General features: G+C 40.4%; 1 protein-coding gene across 3 annotated transcripts; it reads left to right on the forward strand.

The window, feature by feature from the left end:
• Window positions 1–5,057: 5,057 nt before the first annotated feature.
• Window positions 5,058–10,235, forward strand: SRSF5 (serine and arginine rich splicing factor 5). 3 transcript variants are annotated; one of them, XM_043984765.1, is made up of 8 exons: window positions 5,058–5,186; window positions 6,126–6,270; window positions 6,564–6,634; window positions 7,474–7,572; window positions 7,688–7,757; window positions 8,959–9,032; window positions 9,187–9,297; window positions 9,402–10,235. In XM_043984765.1, the coding sequence occupies exons 2-8, from the start codon at window positions 6,145–6,147 to the stop codon at window positions 9,649–9,651; spliced, it is 801 nt and encodes a 266-aa protein (XP_043840700.1). In that variant the 5' UTR covers window positions 5,058–5,186; window positions 6,126–6,144; the 3' UTR covers window positions 9,652–10,235. The 3 variants fall into 3 exon arrangements, with proteins under 3 accessions (XP_043840700.1, XP_043840699.1, XP_043840701.1); XM_043984764.1 differs by having other exon boundaries at window positions 5,073–5,210; XM_043984766.1 differs by having other exon boundaries at window positions 5,073–5,210; window positions 9,405–10,235.
• The last annotated feature ends 998 nt before the right edge of the window (window positions 10,236–11,233 follow it).

Genomic DNA, 11,233 nt, shown 5'->3' on the forward strand with positions numbered 1-11,233 from the left:
GTTGCTTCCTTTCTGTCCTGAGGAGAGAGATGGCTTGAGAGATCTGCAGCCACCCCTCACCCAACTCTTCCAGCCACCACCAGTGGAGGATGGTCCTCCCTCACTAAGGGAACTTTCCACACTCAGATGGTCACCCCCATCAGTCCTCTATAAAAGTACCTGCCTGTCTCCTGCTCAAGGAGATTGGTACCTCTGAGCCATGATCTGTGCCATGCCTTTCTCCCCATGAGAAGTACAAGGATTTTTTTCATGGTTTCCCTTCCCTTCCCTTGCCCCTAATAAACTATTATCTTATTCTAACTGCTTTTGTGTGCAAGAGGGTGTAATTCTTTTTTTTTTTTTTTCGGGGCAATGGGGGTTAAGTGACTTGCCCAGGGTCACACAGCTAGTAAGTGTCAAGGGTCTGAGGCCAGATTTGAACTCAGGTACTCCTGAATCCAGGGCCGGCACTTTATCCACTGCACCACCTAGCCACCCGAGGAATTCCTAAGGACCCCAAACCCCAAATCCCTACCCCTATCCCTATCCCTATCCCAAACCCCCTTACTCCATTTTCCTTACAACACAGACTCAACAAAATCTTTATCCTCACTAGAGCAAGATGGAAGCTTAGTATCTCATGCAGTCCTCAACATAACCTGTTTATAAGATTCATAGCAAAAAAAACCAAGCATGCAAGTTCTTTTGTACAACAAACAAGGAATTATAACAAAATAAAGAGCCTATAATCCAAAGTCTAAAGACCCATTGATCTGTGCTTAGCACATAATTAGTTCTTTTTTTTTTTTTTTTTTGCGGGGCAATGGGGGTTAAGTGACTTGCCCAGGGTCACACAGCTGGTAAGTGTCAAGTGTCTGAGGCTGGATTTGAACTCAGGTCCTCCTGAATCCAGGGCCAGCACTTTAACCACTGCGCCATCTAGCTGCCCCCTACATAGTTAGTTCTTAATAAATGTTTGATTATTATTTTGTCAATACACTGCAAAGAGCTGCTAAAAATATTATTCTTGGGGGCGGCTAGGTGGCACAGTGGATAAAGCACTGGCCCTGGATTCAGGAGTACCTGAAATCCAGCCTCAGACACTTGACACTTACCAGCTGTGTGACCCTGGGCAAGTCACTTAACCCCCATTGCCCCCCCCCCACAAAAAATAATAAATAAAAATATTATTCTTAGTAACTCTTAGCTGTTTCCACTTTTACTTCTGGTGCCTGAGGGGCAGCGAGGTGGTGCAGTGGATAGAGCACCAGCCCTGGAGTCAGGAGTACCTGAGTTCAAATCCGGCCTCAGACACTTAACACTTACTAGCAGTGTGACCCTAAGCAAGTCACTTAACCCCAATTGCCTCACTTAAAAAAAAGAAAAAGAAAAAGAAAAGAAACTTCTGGTGCTTGAAAAAGCTGCCTGCATTCTCTTGTGATTAGAATGTTAAAGAGCTTTGTCATTTAATTAAAATTGGCACCTTAAGTCTCCTTTGAGAGAGAGAGAGAACATGGGGATAATTTGGGCAGTAAAAAAAACCCTATCTTCCCCCCAAAAAACCTTTTTTCCCTGTTACCCCATACATGCATAGTCTTATCCTTTTCTCCCTACTCACAATCTGCACCTAAGACCAACACTTATTCCTCCCCTCGCCACAAATTCTCCTGCACCCAAAAGCATAACCACAAATTAGCAGCTTCAGATACACTTATGAGGGCAGCTAGGTGGCATAGTAGATAAAGCACTGGCCCTGGAGTCAGGAGGACCTGAGTTCAAATCAGGGTTGAGACACTTGACACTTACTAGCTGTGTGACCCTGGGCAAGTCACTTAACCCTCATTGCCCCACCAAAAAAACAAAAAACAGATGCAAGTATGAATCCAAATATTTCCTTCTTCGATATAGCAAATTAATATTCAGAACTCACATTGGCAGTTTAAACCTCTAACTTTGTAAATATAAATTTTTTAAATTTTAGGAGAGGACATTGAATAGCCCCCTTTTCCATATTAAAATAAATTAAGTGTCCTACTTTGCAGTAGCTTATTTTTCCTGCCCTGGTTTAGGAGTGTGAGAATAAAGGAATGAAAGATCTGAGAATAAATTGGAAGAGATGAAAGCAATTATTAGCAAATATTAGTAAAAATATCAAATCTACTGACAAATGAGGAGAGGGATCTCTAATAAGAGCTCCAGTTAAAGATGAAGAGTCAGTGCTATACTTCTAGTCAACAAAGTTAGAGGTTGGTATTTTCTAACTTTTTTAGATTTCCCTAAATTTCCAAAACTGCTGCAACAGTCTAGGGTAATGTTTCTGCCAAGGGTTCTGCCAAAATGTTGCTTAAAACTGAAGGATTCTACCCCTGTGGAAAAGTTTGAGAACCACTCTCTAGGGAGTGGGGTGAGGGTGAGAAAGTACTAAAACTAAAATTGTAGTCTTCAGTGGAGAGAAATAATTACAAAGTTAAATTCTGTTTACTGGAGCTAAGTGTGAATAGCAACCTTGAACATGAGTGACAATAAATGAGATGTAATTCTTTAGGAAGAACTTTGCGGAGCAAGGTGACATCTTTAAAAGCAGAAAAAAAGGGGCAGCTAGGTGGCGCAGTGGATAGAGCACCAGCCCTGGATTCAGGAGGACCTGAGTTCAAATTTGGCGTCAGACACACTTAACACTTACTAGCTGTGTGACCCTAGGCAAGTCACTTAACCCCAATTGCCTCACAAAAAAAAAAAAAAAGAAGGAAGGAAGGAAAAAACCGGAGAGCATCCATGATGAGGGAAAGCAAGAAAGTAGAGGGCTGTGAGAGCAATGATGATAGATTGAAGGAAATGAAGTTTAGCATGGAGAGGAGAAACCTGAAGAAAAGTTCACAAGAGTTTTCAAACATTTGAAGGGCTTACCATGTGAAAGGGGGACTATATATAAGTATTTGGCTTGGCTTCTAGCCAATTTAGGCTCAATATGAGGAAAAACTTCTTAATTAAAATTGTCCCAAAGTGGAATGACCTAATCAAATAGCTAGCACAAATGAAGGCTGTATTATTATTTGCTGGGGAGGTTTTGAACGAGGACTCCCAGGTCTTTTCCATCAGTGAGTTTTTGTGACATTCATTCTGTTTTGTAAATGCAAACATCTAGCTTCTTTAACTTAAAAGTGAAAAGAGCAAGAAAATTAATTTGCAACACAAAGGGTGTGGGAATGGATAAAACTTGTAGTCCTCAAAACCTTAGGTGTTGGTTGTCTGCACATCCATAAAGTATGAATGACAGGGTCACAGTCATTTAATTCAGTAAAGACTAACAAACATGTAGTGTATGTTTGGAGACCAGGAGTTGGTAAGCTGATGGCTGTCTCTTTTTGAGAATGAGAGAATTAATTGGTATAGATTAAATAAGATGACAAGAAAGCAGACAAGTATTCAGGACTCAGAAGGTAAAAGGAAGCAAAACAATAATAACAAAGCCCAAGAAAATAGTCTTTAAGAATCTCTGTTCTTTTTTCCTTTTCAAAACATTAAAATCATGAGCTGAAGTTAAAGCTAGATGGCACCTTCAAAAGGACCCTCACTTTTCTTTTGCAAAGCATTTTTTTTAAAGGCAGAAGGAAATGAATGTGCTTCTTAAAGTAAATTTGTTGAAACATGGGTTAAAAAAAAAAACAGGCCACACAGAGCAACTATTGAAAACTCTGTAAAATAAGAATTGGCCTAGATATCTCTAAGGCTCCTTCCAGCTTTTAATCCTGTGTGTCAAGTAAAGATAGCACTGTGTTTATCATAAAGACAGTTCAACTGGTTGGAAATTTAATTAAAGTTCTGATAAAAAGTAAAAAGAATCTAACGTACAAATTTAGAGTTATAGTTCAGGAGGGAAAATGTCAAGGGACTGAATTTGGGTCAAAGGATCTGAGTTTGAACCCCAGCTCTGCCATTTACAACATAATTGTCACCTAACAAGACTTCATGATGGAAATGGGTTAGATGACCTGCTGGGTCCTTTACAGATCTCTATGATTCTGATATTATTTTCCCAGGGTGGACTCAAAATGTCACACAGGGTTAAAAACTACTAGAAATTCTGTGGGAAGCTAGAGTTTCTTGCTCAGACTGGCTTTGGGAAATTTTTGATTTTATGCAAAAGGAAGAGGGAGAATCTTACGGAAATGTTATGCTGAAAGAAAAGTGAGAGTTCTACTGAAAGAAGTATTTCCATAAGAGTTATTCCACATTGGGAATCTGATCCAGCATCTCACTGTAGCGATCTACAAATAATTGAAAGGTTGTCCAGTGGAATTTGATTTATTGGTTTATTGGGAGGGCATAAAGAAGAGTCATGGAGTCTGAAAGCACGGATGGATTTTGTATCTTCATGGTGATCGATGAGATTACAGATCCATCAAAACAATCAAAGTGGAAGAGGGATTGGGTTTGCTTTGGGACCCAAGGTGCAGAACTAAGGAAACTGGTCTTGTAAATTGCAGAGGCAGTTTGAGGCTTGATATAAGGAAAGACTTAATGACAAAATTATTCCAAAAGGGAACGGTGGTGGAGCTAGTGGGTTCCACTCCCCCTCACTGGAGGTCTTCAAACGCAGGCGTTCGGATGATGCCGACCTTCCCTTCTCCACTTCCAATTTGTTAGGCCTCTCTGCCTTCTACATTTTCCTGGGTCTATCTCCTCCCTATGGGATTTGAGGGCCGTTTCACTTTTGTCTCTAGGCTCAGGCCTCACGCAGAACCCAGCACTCAGGAGCTGCTTCATGAATGTTGAACTGAACAGCTGAACGAAAAGAAAAGGCCAGTAGAAAGGAAGACTTCTTAATTTCTCATTTTAGCAACTAACAGCTACAGCCACAACCGCTAACGCCAGCCCATCCAGGTTCCTCCTTCTCCCTCCCCTCAAGGCCCACCTTCGCCCCCCGCCCCTCAGCAGGCTCTAGGACTCTGGTTCAGAAGAGGAGGAGCCTCCGACCTTTCTGCCAATTTCTTAAGCATTAATAGCACGTAAGAGGATCACGTGCTGCTCTGGGGCGGGGCAGGAAGTGACGCACACCGAGTACCTTCCATTTTGTGGAACGCCCGAGTTGTTAAGTGCGTCAGTTGCAGAGAGACGTAGCCTGAGGAAGTTCGTGCTCGCCGACGGAACGCCATCTGTACACCTTCGACCGCTCCGCTGTTTCTACCTCCAGCGGATTTAACGCTGTAAGCTCCTCTCCATTTAGATTGGTAAGCGACCGGCCGTCTAAGTAAAATAATACCTTTCGTAATTATTTTTGCCGCTTGGGTAGTTGTCTTGCTGTAGTCAGTTAAGGAAAGGCATTGGTGAGAATTCCGCATTTCTAGGAAAGAGACATTCCTTTCTCGCCCGCCGGGCCTGTTAAGGACCGAAGGATTGCCACCCGGAAGCGTCTTATCGAGTTTTTCAGAGGGCTGGGGGGGTATTGGGGCGGTGTCCGTTATACCTTCCTTCCTGGCTTTTTTCCCCATTTCGTTTTAACTCCGGAGGCTTAGTGTTAGGATTTGGAAATCAAACCTTGACCTTCCATTCATCCACTAAACCGGCCGCTTAAACGGTCAGCCCAGTCGGTTGGGAACGTTAATGGGGGAGGGGAGAGCGGAGTGAGATTTGCGCGCGCAACTCTTAGTCCCTTCCCCGCCCAGACGCCATTTTGTGGTTCTAAAGGCGCTCTTGGTTTACTGCGCACGCGCTAGCGTCGCGTCGCATGATTCGAGCTTCCATTTGACTGTGACGCTCTGGTGGCGGAGGAGCTCACGCGGCTGCTCGAGATTGGCCCCAAGACTGCGGAGGGTGTAGTTTACGCCCCTCCTTCGGTTCTCGGTCTTTCCAACTGCGGCAGAGGAGAGGGGAGGTGCGCCTGCGCAATCTGAGACCTCAGTGGGCGTTGCGGCTGCTGCAGAGTGTAGGTTAAAGAGTGACCGCGGTCCGGGAGTGAATTATTTCTTTCCCTGTTGAGTCTTTCATTGCTTTCGTCACGTACAGCTGCTTGTAAGCCTTGCCTGTTGCTGTTTCTAAATAGGCAAAAGTCCCGAGTAATTTTAATACATTTATGCGAGCACCCTATTATGGTTAGAGGAGGATTCATTTTAGTTTTATAACTAATGTGTCTTTTCTTTTAAAAGGAATTAAAGGTGGAACACCATGAGTGGCTGTAGAGTATTCATTGGAAGGCTAAATCCGGCAGCCCGAGAAAAAGATGTAGAAAGGTTCTTTAAAGGATATGGCCGAATAAGAGACATTGATCTGAAGCGAGGCTTTGGGTTTGTGGTAGGTATCTTAAAAACCTTTTCTAGTAAATAAAGCCATTAAGAAGTTTTTAAAAACCAAACTTAACTAAATCTATATGACCTTTCTGAAGCTAGGTAGATCCACTTAAGAGGAAATCAAAATTTTAAAATGTCTCTTAGAGGGCTGAATTATACGTTTACATCGATGGATTATATATAAATGTTAGATGATACTCTTGTTGACTTAGTTAAGATGTAGTGCTTTTAAGGTTTTTTTGTGTTTGATGGATCTTACTCATTTCTTGGTGTTTAATAGCTAAAATTATTTATTAGGAATTTGAAGACCCAAGAGATGCTGATGATGCTGTTTATGAACTGGATGGAAAGGAACTCTGCAGTGAGAGGTAATTATTTAAAGATTAATGGATTTGGTGTGTTATTTGGATTTAAAACTCAACTGTCACTTAACTGCCTATGAGGCCATAGGCTCCTGAGTCTTAAAAATGAGAAGGGTACGTTTGAGTTACTTAACACTCCTTGATTTCTTTGTTTTTGTTAAATTAATGTATGCCAAGTTGTGTTTTTGGAGCACTGGAGCATTTTAGACAGTATACGTCAGTATGGAGTTGGGGGATTTGAGGTTAAAAGTTGCATTTCACATTGAAGTTTCACAAATGAGTAACACTTTAATTGCCAAATGAATTAATAAAGCTAATTTTTCTATGCAGCTTTACAAAAGAAATCCTATAATGTTTTTAGTGATGTTACTTTTTTTGTTTTGTTTTTGTGGGGCAATGGGGGTTAAGTGACTTGCCCAGGGTCACACAGCTAGTAAGTGTCAAGTGTCTGAGGCTGGATTTGAACTCAGGTCCTCCTGAATCCAGGGCCGGTGCTTTATCTACTGTGCCACCTAGCTGCCCCATGTGATATTATTTTACAAATGCATTCATAAGACTATGTGTTGTGCATATAAATATATGCTGAGAGATGTGTTGCAAAATGGATAGTGTTTGAACTCTTTGGAGTTTGAAGGAAAAAACCTGGGTTTGATTCCTGATTAGACAATTAACTAGATCTGTGACCATGACTGAGTCGTCATATAACTCAGTTTCTAATGGGGGCTTAACATCTGCAGTATCAACATGTGCTGAATTAAAGCTCAAATGAGAATGTATATAAGTATTTAAGAAATAGTAAAGGGTAAGCATTATTAATGAAGTTTTTTTTCCCTCCTTTATTCTAGGGTTACAATTGAACATGCCAGAGCTCGTTCTAGAGGTGGTCGAGGAAGAGGGCGATATTCTGATCGTTTTAGTAGCCGTCGTCCCCGAAATGATAGGAGGTATGGGTTTTTCTGAGTAGTTATATCTAGTGTTATGTCTAAAAAACGGTTGAATAAGTAGAATTTCTTGTCTTTTAAAACTCAGAATTTTTCGATTGTGAATGTTCTTTTTCAGAAATGCCCCACCTGTACGAACAGAAAATCGTCTTATAGTTGAAAATTTATCTTCACGAGTCAGCTGGCAGGTTTGTTGAAATAAGGTTTAAAACTTCTCTAATATTTTAAAAATTAATGGGTAGTTAATATTAAACCTTTTACTAAAGTAGTTTTATCTTTAAATATGAACTTAACTGGACATCTATAATATCATTTAAACTATTTAACATAATTGGGGGATATATCAAGCCTAGAGTAATGATAGTGAACAAATGTAAATGTTTTTGAGGATTTTTTCTTGTTTTAAAATCAATTTTAACCAAATATTAAACCCTTTATTTGCCAGCCTATCTGTGTCGTTGGCCTTATGACGAGGAGTGCCTGTGGGTTATCCTAATCGTTCTGTCTTGGTCACTCTTGGTTGGGCCTGGTTGACTTTGCCAGTCAGCTCCTACAGTGATCAGTTGGCCACCTCTAGATCTGTGTTTGCCGGTCTAGACGTAATCGGTGCACTTCCTTAAAGTGCCAGGTTGCAGCGATCCCCGAGATAACGAGATCTGATCCCTAAGTTGAGAGCTGTCCTCCTGTAACGCTTCCGAATAAGAGGTCCTGGTCGAAAAGAGTTGAAAGATACGAAATTAGGTGGTCGTTGGAATCCTGATCGCAGTAAAGTGGTCCTTGGTAACTTCACAAGAGTAGAAAATGTCTGCATCCGTCAGTAGTCTGCTAATAGGGAGGGCTGTGCGATTTAAAGGCTTCCATCGATTGGGTAGTGTCCTTCAAGTGGGTGGCGAAGAGCCAGTCGGGCATTTGTCATGACGGTATCTCCGAGCGATTAATGCAGTTTGCTGCTTGACTAGCCTAGGGAAATGTTAATAAAGGTAAAGTAAACTACGTTTTTAATGACATATGGGGCACAAAATAACTGGTGTCTTGTAAATGTTCTGTTTAAATATAAGACTTACTCTACCTCAGTCTTTACTTTACAAATGTACTGTTAACTTTTGTTTTTTTTTCTTTTTATTTCTTTGTGCTGAGCTCAGTATAGACTAATACTTTTAACGTTAAAAATCCGAATTTTTCCTTCGCATTTTGCGTAAAGCAATATGCTATTTTCACTTATTTCGTGCCCTGATGTAGATAAATTTGAATTCTGATAGAATACAAGTGTGGTAAATGCCATGTTTGTACTTTATCTAACATCTTCTCTTTCAGTAGTCTTGTTTTATGCCATGTTATCTGTTTATATTCCTTCATTTTTCTTCGTTTAACATAATTGTCTTGTGTTAGGATCTCAAAGATTTCATGAGGCAAGCTGGGGAAGTAACCTTTGCAGATGCTCATAGACCTAAACTAAATGAAGGGTAGGTAAAGCTTATGAAAAACAATTGCATGTGTGCTTATGAATTTGTAAATCAGATTGCGATGCCTCAAACCTTGTGATCTATTATATTGCTGTACATTGTATGGTTAATATACCTTGATTAACAGGATCAATAACTTTCCTTTCTTCCCTAGGGTGGTTGAGTTTGCCTCTTACAGTGACTTAAAGAATGCTATCGAAAAACTTTCTGGAAAGGAAATAAATGGAAGGAAAATTAAACTGATTGAAGGCAGCAAAAGGCACAGGTATTTTTTCCATTTAAGTATAATTCTGCTAGAGAAAATTGGCAAAGGATATGGATGGGTGGGGGTGGGTTTTTTCCCTACTAACTGTTTTATTTCCATATTAGTAGGTCGAGAAGCCGATCACGTTCCCGCACGAGGAGTTCTTCTAGATCTCGGAGCCGATCTCGTTCTCGTAGCCGAAAATCTTACAGCAGGTCCAGAAGCCGAAGCCATAGCAAATCCCGATCTGTTAGTAGGTCACCTATGCCTGAGAAGAGCCAGAAACGAGGCTCCTCCAGTAGATCTAAATCTCCAGCATCTGTGGATCGCCAGAGATCCAGATCCAGATCTAGATCTGTTGACAGTGGCAATTGAACTGTAAATAATTTGCCCTGGGGACCTTTTTAAAAAACACACACAAAACAAACACACAAAAAAGACAAAACAAATCAAACCATACTTGCTAAAAATCCTGGTAAGTATGTGCTTTTCTGGGAGTGTGGGGGGTTTGGAGGGTGGGGGGTGGAAATCTTTGTAGATGTGGACCACCAAGGGTTGTTGAAAACTAATTGTATTAAATGTCTTTTGATAAGCCTTCTCCTGCTCACATTTTTGTGAATGTCTGAAGTGTATAGTTATGTATATTGACTGCTCTTTTATAATTAGAGCAACTTTAATTTTTTTGTACTAAAGAAATAATTTGAACGTTTTAGTTCCTAGTTTATTGGAATATGTGAGTGGCAATTCAGAAATTAGTTTAATGCCTTATAATTAAACTAATGGCTTTGGACACTTAAGAGCTCTACATCTGCTGTATATAAAGCTTAGTTTGAGTGGGTTTTTGTTTTTGGTTTTTTTTGTGGGGAACAAAAGGTATGTTCCCACCCACCCTTTCACAACTATAAAAGACAGCACATAAAAGTTGCTGTTACTATTGGTAATAAAATTTTTGAAAACTGTCTGGTTCATTTGACTGAAACTAAATTCCCTTTACTACTCAGTCTTTACCTTTTCTTGGTCTGAGTTTGGCATTCATTGTTTATTTGGAAAGAACCATTGAATCTGGGAATTATAAGGGGAAAATTGATTAGTGTAATTTTTATACAAAGGTTTTCAAAATGTTTTTACTTATATCTCAGCTCTTAAACTGAATAAGAACAATAAGGGGTGTCTTTAAACCAATAAAAGACCCAGATGAAATTTTTGAATCTAGTATACTGTCCATTAGAAAGATAACATAAAGTGCTTCCTAATAGTTTTGTTTGCATAAATTTTTTAAATTTAGAGGTGGATTCTAAGATAAGTAGTATGGGGGGGGTGGTGGCAGGCAGAGAAATGGGACTAACAAAGCTAGTGAAGAGGTGATAGTACAGTGTACCGACAAGGTTATAGGTATATAACCAGAAAATCCCAGGGTTTTTTTTGGGGGGGGGGCGGGTGGTACAAGGTGTTTATTCAGCAAGCATTTAAAGCAATGTAGAAAAGGCACCTTAAAGAATTTCGATGAAGTATAGAATCAGCACAGCAAAGAGTTGAGATATGGGAGAATATAGGGATAATTATCTGGAGAACACTTCAAAGAAGCTGATGGAGTAGTGGGCACAAATTATGGGAGGAGAGAACCACGTGGCTATTTTCTAAGCTACTTAAAAGAAGGCAAGATTCAAAATATCTCTGGTGCCTTTTAACGTAAACTTGCGGGAATGCCATGACCTGATTGGCCCTGGATTCAGAAGCACCTGAGTTCAGATTCGGCCCCAGACGCTTGACGCTAGCTGTGACTGGGCAAGTCATTGCCCTGAAGAAAAAAAAATGAAATGAATGCCTAGTTTGGAGTGAGTCTGTCAACCTACCTACCTACCTAGTACAAGTCAGGATTATATTTGCTTCTCCATGCCTGAACCAAATTTCCTAAATACTGGAATTTGTGTGAACATAACCTGTTTGTGTTACTTTT

This window comes from Dromiciops gliroides, chromosome 2, assembly GCF_019393635.1.
Source record: "Dromiciops gliroides isolate mDroGli1 chromosome 2, mDroGli1.pri, whole genome shotgun sequence".
In the NCBI taxonomy this organism is placed as follows: Eukaryota; Metazoa; Chordata; class Mammalia; order Microbiotheria; family Microbiotheriidae; genus Dromiciops; species Dromiciops gliroides.